This window comes from Oncorhynchus masou, chromosome 24 (assembly GCF_036934945.1).
Source record: "Oncorhynchus masou masou isolate Uvic2021 chromosome 24, UVic_Omas_1.1, whole genome shotgun sequence".
NCBI classification, from domain to species: domain Eukaryota; kingdom Metazoa; phylum Chordata; class Actinopteri; order Salmoniformes; family Salmonidae; genus Oncorhynchus; species Oncorhynchus masou.
Genome location: NC_088235.1, coordinates 83645716 through 83654454, shown reverse-complemented (window position 1 = coordinate 83654454; position 8739 = coordinate 83645716). Strand labels below are relative to the sequence as shown.

Sequence of the window (8739 nt, the reverse complement as noted above, 5' to 3'; positions counted from 1 at the left end):
TTGTAGTCAGCTCCATTGTGGTCCCATGCGCTCGTCCTTTGTAGTCAGCTCCATTGTGGTCCCATGCGCTCGTCCTTTGTAGTCAACTCCATTGTGGTCCCATGCGCTCGTCCTTTGTAGTCAGCTCCATTGTGGTCCCATGCGCTCGTCCTTTGTAGTCAACTCCATTGTGGTCCCATGCGCTCGTCCTTTGTGACTGCCTGGCTGCAGTCGCACTGCAGCAGGGGGAATTTCAATGACTCTGCAGTTTGGGCTGAGCAGAGCCCAGCGTGGCTGCTGCTGGGGGGCACTCCTGATAAATGTCTCTCCTCTTTCGTCTGTGAGCTGCCTGCGCCAGACCCGTGCACTCTGCCAACCTCAGCAGCACCGCTAGAGACGTACAGGGATCTCCTTCTCCCTCCACTCCTTTCCAAGTGAAAACAGAAACAGTACAGCAGCTTCGTTGAGCAACCTGGCTTGTAATGCCGGCATTATTGAAGCAGGGAGGGGGGTCATTTGCATGCGGTGCAGTGGCAGGTCCTCTCAGCTGTGTGTCATATGTGGATAATGAGTATAACCATGTCTGAGGATCTGGGCTGGTCCCAGGGCCAGCAGGCTGAGTCTAAACAGAGCAGGAAGTCTCCGGGCTTATTTTCCTCTCTGTGACAGGGGATTCACAACCGCTGTACTACCAGGCAGCCAATACATTGAACAACTATAATCTAAGAAGTTGGCTAAAACCCAGTGATTACAATGATTTTATGGCTTCAGATCTATGGAATTGTTGCCCCTTTCTCCTTTGTCATGTTTAAAGACACAGTACGGTGAGTGTTAATTGTTCTGAGAGTCACGGAGAGTCTGCAGTCCGGAGCAGGGGGGAAGAGTAGCAGCTACGTGAGGAAAACCTGTTTACTATGTTCCTGCACGGCTGGGGCTGCTTCTCTCTCAGGTTACACCACCTCCAGTAGAGGATCCCCTGGCCAGTAAAGACCACGGAGGGGGAGAATATGGGAAAGAAATGGCATATCATACCGTTCACAGGGGACCAGGCCATCTGAGACAGGGTGACAATATCGGAAACATGAAGCATGAAGGAATTCAATAGCAAACAAACGATTAGGTGAATCTAAATGACAAATGGCAATAGCACAATTCTCTGAATAAACCACTCAAACGTATAATACATTCCCTCTGGGAAATATACCCGAGTGAGTGAACTCCCTTAACATGACGTCAAACTAAAAAGCTGGCCATGAGATCACAGCCCGACATGATGTCACATTAGTACAGGTTCTACTAGATGAATACATTAAGCATGGTGAACTGAATGCCGCCTCTCTCTGCACATCAATGAGTGACAGTATTGGTGGCTGGCTCAGTTGTAACCTGGCGCTGCTGGGTTCTACTCCTATCTAGAATGACAGTGAGTAATGAGTAGGGTCAGGAGTTTTACTGACCACATGACCTGACCAGGACAAACTCTGGGCCTTAGTTAGAGTTGTTAGATGGGCTGGACTCACTGGGCTGGGCTGCTGGTTGGACGGGTCACAGGCCAGGGAGACCAGGTCCTTCAGCGGGTCTTGGGAGCTGAGGTGTGGCGGGTAGCGGATGGCGGTGTGGGGGAAGTAGGAGGTGGACTGGGGCAGGATGGAGGTGGTGGGGAAGTGCAAAGACGAGGAGGGGTGCGGACTCCGAGAGATCCCTGCACAGAGAGAGAGAGACAGGGAGAAAAGAGAGGGAGGGAGAGAAAGAACGAGAGAGATGGAGACAAAGAGAGAAAATATTTGAATAAGGGTACTTGTTCACGCTCCAAAATGATGGTATGCTTGAGATAATAAAAGTGACATTGAAAGATGTGTGGTTCTGCAAAACAAAATTATATAATTCCGTGTGAGTGCAATTCTCTACACTCAGCGACTTTAATACAACCACTCCTCACGGGGGAAAGTGATATATACATGTCATGAAATGACTCTCCTTTGGTACAGTACCTATTGCAAGAGTTTGTGTTTCACATTTAGTACGGCAACTCTAATCAGCACCACGCGCTAATTTAGCAGAACATAGGAGGATGCACGACCAATTCATTTTAACAGCGGCTTTAATTGTTCATGCATCATCCAGCAAACGTTTGGCTGGGGAACAATACCTGCCCATCGATTACTCTCCATTGACTCCACAGCAAATGATCTGCCAGAACGTGTTCACGGGATGTTCAATTAAAACCTCAAATAATGCATTGCCTGAAAGGAAGCTGATCTTGTTGAAAGCATAATGCCTGCAGTCAGTGCCTACATCAGGCTCAACAGATCCAGACATTAAGAATGTGGAACTACGTAGATCGTGTTGCTGTTGAACCTCCCTACAGCACGAGACATAAGGAATCTTCGCTGTGGAGAAGCGCGACACGTCATCTCTTTTTTTATTGACAGTTCAGACTTTTTTTGCTATTTTTATTTATTTTTATAAACGATTCCCATCCTTGGAGACGTGCATGTGTGAGGGTGATGGATTGTGGCAACAGTGACAAGACGTCTCCTGTGAACGTGATGTGCATAAGAGTGTGTGTACTGACCACTGTGCACTGCGATGACGGGCCGGTGGTGCTGTGTGAAGCCGAGACGTGGGGAGCTCTCCTGAGGAGACGGGCTGTCCATCTCTGTCTTCTTTACTCCAGGGGACATGCCTGGACACAGAGACACACAGAGGGTGTTACTGATGCCACTAGGACTCCCATCATACAAATGCTCTTGAAAAGACCCTACATTTAATTGCCTAATTGAATCTGCTACTGCATGGCTTTTGTAATTACAGTAACTCACCACAGGGTGGCAGGGTGCATTGACGCGACCCAGTAAGTCCTCAGTGCTGCAGCACATTGCAGTGAGCACATGGGCTCCCAACTAACTTCCTCATTTGAGAGGAAACAACAGGATCAGAATCAATGTTATGTTTTGGTCAGGTCTACCCCAAATCCGGTTAGTCTAGGTAGATCACTCACATTCCCAAGAGGCCTGCAGTGCCTGATACCAGAGTTGCTTAGATGTGCTAAACAAATGCATCTTTGTTGCAGTGGTATTACTGGCAGGGTGCAACCCTCCTCCTCCTCCTCCTCCTCCTCCTCCTCCTCCGTGTTTAGTTTGCTATCGCACACAGAATGTGCGTGAGGAACCCTTACTCCACCAAGCTCAGGCCTGTTATACATTAGGGTATTAACATTGCACAGCTCTTTGTTTCCTTCTTAGGAGTGGTGGAGCACACGTTCTTACTGTGATACTGTACAGAGGGAGTCAGTCATGGAGTGACGGAGGTTTCTCTCTCACACATTATACATGTATACCCCTCGCTCTAATTGTTTTCTGAGAAAGAGATTGAGAGAGAGGGAGGAAGAGAGCGAGGGGAATGCCTTATTTGACAGCTTCCTCTTCCCCTGCTCTGCCCCAGCCCTCTGTCTCAGAGTGGAGTGAGTACACCAGGGCTTTTCAGGAATGTCAGAGGGCAAGCTGAGGTTCAACGGGAGACTTGCTCATAGGATAAACATGCAGGTCTGGCTTAGTGCTGGGGGCTAGGCAAGGGCAGCCATTACAGCACTGACGCTAATTACCTGATCACACTAATCTGACTGACCACTCAGCTCAGTCTTCAAGGGTCTAGGCCAACCCACACATCTATCTAGTGTCGTGACACATTACATCAATATTTACATTACAATATCTTGAGAATATATCTTTTGAACAAAGTCTACAGAGTACGAGATGTAATCTAATCAATGGTTAAGTGCGGCTTACACCGTAACCTCCTTAAATGAGAGTTGGTAGTGTTGGTGACCTGAGACAGGGGTCAAACCACAGCTCTACAGGAGGCCAGGCATTACCCTTTCCAATCCATTCGCCCGGCTACAAACTGACGCAAGCTTCCCCTAGTATAGAGGCACGCTTCCCCTAGTATAGAGGCAAGCTTCTCCTAGTATAGGGGCAAGCTTCCCCTAGTATAGAGGCAAGCTTCTCCTAGTATAGAGGCACGCCTCCCCTAGTATAGAGGCACGCTTCCCCTAGTATAGACCACGCTTCCCCTAGTATAGAGGCAAGCTTCTCCTAGTATAAGGCACGCTTCCCCTAGTATAGAGGCACGCTTCCCCTAGTATAGAGGCAAGCTTCTCCTAGTATAGGGGCAAGCTTCCCCAGACCACCTCTACCATCTCAGAGCGATCATCCGAAGGGGTTGTTAAAGAGGAGTTCGTTAGAGCTGTCTAGACAGGAAGAGAGTGAGCACGACACGAGGAGGGCTGGGCCAGACTCCTGCAGGGTCTCTGACGGGGTCGGGGCCAGCTCTGCTCTATTGACCTCCACAGCTCGGGTGTCAGCATCAGGGTCCCTGTATCGTGGGGCCCTCCTGGAGCCCGGGGCCCAGCCGGGGCCACTCTGGTTAATAGCACCACAAAGCCCCCAGACACGCCACCAGGGCCCTTTACAGGCCACTGGACACTCTATTAGCGTAGCGTGAAGAGTCCACCACAGTTTAACAGCATTAGATCATATGGGAGACCGAGAACCCCCCTGGTAGAACAACACACAGTGCGTTAAACACTCAGATAACAGTTCTGTTGTAAAGATGCTGATCCTCCTCCCACTTACTGCTGCCAACCCATGGTTAGAGAGCTGCCTCGTGGCTCGTACACACGTGTAGTGCACTCAGTCAGCAGGCCCCACTCACTCAGCACACCCACTACCTGACCACTTATTCTGTCCCACACTCACTCACTCAACCACTGGACCACACTGTGCATGTTGTAACCTACTCATCCTATTTTTTACCAGAACCAGGCCAGTGTTGTTGGGGGATGAGGGTCATACTGTACAAGACCATGAGAAAGGCACATGTCATTTCGATATTTAAAATACTGCTTTATACAATCAGCTTGAAACGATTGCTTGTATCTAGATGAGAGATCCACAGGAGCTTTTCCATTTGCTAAAAATCTTTGTTAGGAATATTATTCCATACTAGCAAACTGATAGGTGAACCTGAAGTGAGAGGAAAGCAAGAAGGTAGCTACTGCGACGTTGCATCTGTGGATACTGCTCCAATGTACCTTGGGCCACTTGGCTTTCTGCAGACTTTCACAAAAAATGTTGGTTCAGTGATTAATTACGACTTCAGGCTCAATTTGGGAAATTTGAAGCTGCGTACTTTCTGTTGATAACATCATATATTTATCATTTTCTCTTTTGCACTGTGTCAGTGGCTTTCAAGGCAACTGAAGTGAAAGTATGGCCTGATATTTCAGCTGTTTCCCTACTGTGATTATGAAAAGTATGAGTTGATGTTTCTCGACAGCCCTAATGAGGAACATTTAAGAGGGACACCAGAACTGAGTCACCGTTTGTAATTACTGAAGAGTTGGAGGATAGCCAGTGTCCTCAGCATGACATCATGAGTTTGTACTAACTGATGAGCAATAAGCACTGTCCTTGTCAAAACTACATAATAGCTAAGAGTTGGTGTGGAAGCCCAAAGGGGACGCTCACCTCCTTCCAGATCCTCTTGCCAGTTGCGGGAGCTGCTAGCCGGGGAGTTGGGAGAGGTGTAGTACTCCCCCCCAGGACTGGTGTCCACATCATCCTCCATGGAGCCCGACTTGTGCCTCTTACTCCTGGATGTCACACAAAGGGAGAGAAGGAGGAGTAAATAAGGGGAAGGCAATGTGACATATTGACAGTTCAAAACTGTGTATAAAGTATGTACACACGCACAGTACACAAGTGGGTCAACACCGGCAACCTGGAGACGGCCGGGAGGAAACTGAGCAGCTCCAGGATTCTCAGGTAAACCAGTTATTTACGCTCTCAGTTTGTCCCAGCTTTACTTGACGTTTACAGTGAAATATAAGACAATAAGTCACAGCTTGTGTTTTGGCAGTGTTGCACATGCCCAGATAAATCACACGAGGAACAGCCATTGTCACTGTAGTGAAGGTGTTGTGCATTCAACACCAGGATACTGCTCTCTGTGCACCAATGAAAACAACCATACAGTCCTCCTGTCATCTGCCAAGTGGTTGCACATCCAGCCATTCACTTACGCAAGGCTCTTGTTAATATGGAATGTATTCTAACATGCACTCTAAATGTGAGTTTATTTGCAGGGTAGAGTACAAACAAACTGAGTGTTTTGTCTATTTGAACTATATGCAGTATATTCATTTCCAGTCTAGGTGTGTATGTGTGTGTGTGTTTTGGGGCTGGGTACTGACCCGCTGGAGGAGGTGCTGGGCAGGGTTCTCCTCATGCCCACCCCTGAGGGGTTAAGGTCATAGGCCAGATGCCCCTGCAGCTCTCCCAGAGAGAAGTTAGGGCCTGCCCCCGTCACCACCGGAGCTGCACACAACACACAGGGGGGACAGGTCAGTCAGGGGAGGAACACACACTGTACCACACTTTCAATTAGACATCAATTATCTATGGAATGATACTCAAATACCTACATAAATGACATAACACCATCCTCAAGCTCACTCACAACGCAGCTGAAGAAGTGTGTCGCTCTGTGAGCAAACATATTGTGTTATACCTGTGTATACTTCTCTGTAAGAACAAGAAAAGCCTCCAAAAATCTAATCAAATCCAAGTTTATTGGTTGTGTACGCAGATTAGCTCCAACAGTGCAGTAATACCTAGCAATACATAACAATACACAAATAATCCATAAAAGTAAAAAGAAAGAAATCCAGAAATATCAGAACGAGCAACGTCACAGTCCGGAATTTATATATACAGTACCAGTCAAAAGTTTGGACACACCTACTCATTCAAGGGTTTTTCTACATTGTAGAATAATAGTGAAGACATCAAAACTATGAAATAACACATATGGAATCATGTAGCAACCAAAGTGTTAAATAAAACAACATTTATTTTATATTTGTGATTCTTCAAAGTAGCCACCCTTTGCTTTGATGACAGCTTTGCACACTCTTAGCATTCTCTCATCCAGCTTCACCTGGAATGCTTTTACAACAGTCTTGAAGGACTTCCCACCTATGCTGAGCACTTGTTGGCTGCTTTTCCTTCACTCTGCGGTCCAACTCATCCCATCTCAATTGGGTTGAGGTCGGGTGATTGTGGAGGTTAGGTCATCTGATGCAGCCCTCCATCCCTCTCCGTCTTGGTAAAATAGCATTTACACAGCCTGGAGGTGTGTTGGTTCATTGTCCTGTTTAAAAATAAATGATAGACCCACTAAGCGCAAATCAGATGGGATGGTGTATCGCTGCAGAATGCTGTGGTAGTCATGCTGGTTAAGTGTGCCTTGAATTCTAAATAAATCACTGACAGTGTCACCAGCAAAGCACCCCCACACCATCACACCTCCCCTCATGCTTCACGGTGGGAACCATACATGCAGAGATCATCCGTTCACCTACTCTGCGTCTCACAAAGACATGGCGGTTGGAACCAAAAATCACAAATTTGGACTAGACCAAAAGGACAGATTTCTACCAGTCTAATGTCCATTGCTCGTTCCTTGGCCAAAGCAAGTATTTTCTTCTTACTGGTGTCCTTTAGTTGTGGTTTCTTTGCAGCACTTCGACCATGAAGGTCTGATTCATGCAGTCTCTTCTGAAAAGGTGTCTGTTACTTGAACTCCGTGAAGCATTTATTTGGGCAGCAATTTGAGGCCGGTAACTCTAATGAACTTATCCTCCGCAGCAGAGGTAACTCTGGGTCTTCCTTTCCTGTGGCGGTCCTCATGAGAGACAGTCTTATCAAAGCGCTTGATGGTTTTTGAGACTGCACTTGAAGTAACTTGAAAGTTCTACAAATTTTCTATATTGACTGACCTTCAGGTCCTAAAGTAATGATGGACTGTCGTTTCTCTTTGCTTATTTGAGCTGTTCTTGAAATAATATGGACTTGGTCTTTTACCAAATAGGACTATGTTCTGTATACCACCCCTACCTTGTCAAAACACAACTGATTGTCTCAAATGCATTAAGAAGGAAAGAAATTCCCCAAATGAACTTTTAACAAGGCACACCTGTTAATTGAAATGCATTCCAGGTGACTACCTCATGAAAATGGTTGAGAGAATGCCAAGTATGTGCAACGCTGTCATCAGGGTAAAGGGTGGCAACTTTGAAGAATCTAAAATCTAAAATCTATTTAATTTGCTTAACACTTTTTTGGTTATTACATGATTCCATATGTGTTATTTCATAGTTTTGATGTCTTCACCATTATTCTACAATGTAGAAAATAGTAAAAATAAAGAAAAACCCTGGAATGAGAAGGTGTGTCCAAACTTTTGTCTGATACGTACATACACATACATACACACACTGTACAAAACATTAAGAACACCTTCCTAATATTGAGTTACATCTCATTTTTCCCTCAGAACAGCCTAAATTTGTTGGCGCCTAAACTACAAGGTGTCGAAAGCATTCCATAGGGATACTGTCTAATGTTGACTCCAATGCTTCCCACAGTTGTGTCAAGTTGGATGGATGTCCTTTGGGTGGTGATACACACTGGAAACTGTTGAGCATGAAAAACCCAGCAGCTTGCAGTTCTTGGCACACTCAAACCGGTGCGTGGTAGCGGGGTGAACAGGTAATTGCTTGGGTGGCTGAGTTCCTTGATGATCTTCTTGGCCTTCCTGTGAAGCAGGCTGCTGTAGATGGAGGGCAGGCAGTGTGCCTCCGATGATGCATTGGACTGACCGCACCCCCCTCTGTCAGTGTGGAGGGACCATTTCAGG

General features: G+C 46.6%; 1 protein-coding gene across 7 annotated transcripts in view; it reads right to left on the bottom strand.

Moving 5' to 3' along the window:
* The window catches only part of LOC135512859 (nuclear factor 1 C-type-like), a 122062-nt gene that overhangs the window by 18783 nt on the left and 94540 nt on the right, over positions 1-8739 (bottom strand). For 4 of the 7 annotated variants that reach the window (XM_064935316.1, XM_064935313.1, XM_064935315.1 and 1 more), the window contains 4 exons: positions 6233-6356; positions 5508-5632; positions 2555-2665; positions 1437-1681 (listed from right to left, as the gene is read on the bottom strand). In XM_064935316.1, the coding sequence (XP_064791388.1) occupies positions 1437-1681; positions 2555-2665; positions 5508-5632; positions 6233-6356 (605 nt within the window). The remainder of the gene's footprint in view (positions 1-1436; positions 1682-2554; positions 2666-5507; positions 5633-6232; positions 6357-8739) is intronic. The other 3 variants (XM_064935317.1, XM_064935318.1, XM_064935319.1) reach the window with 2 other exon arrangements.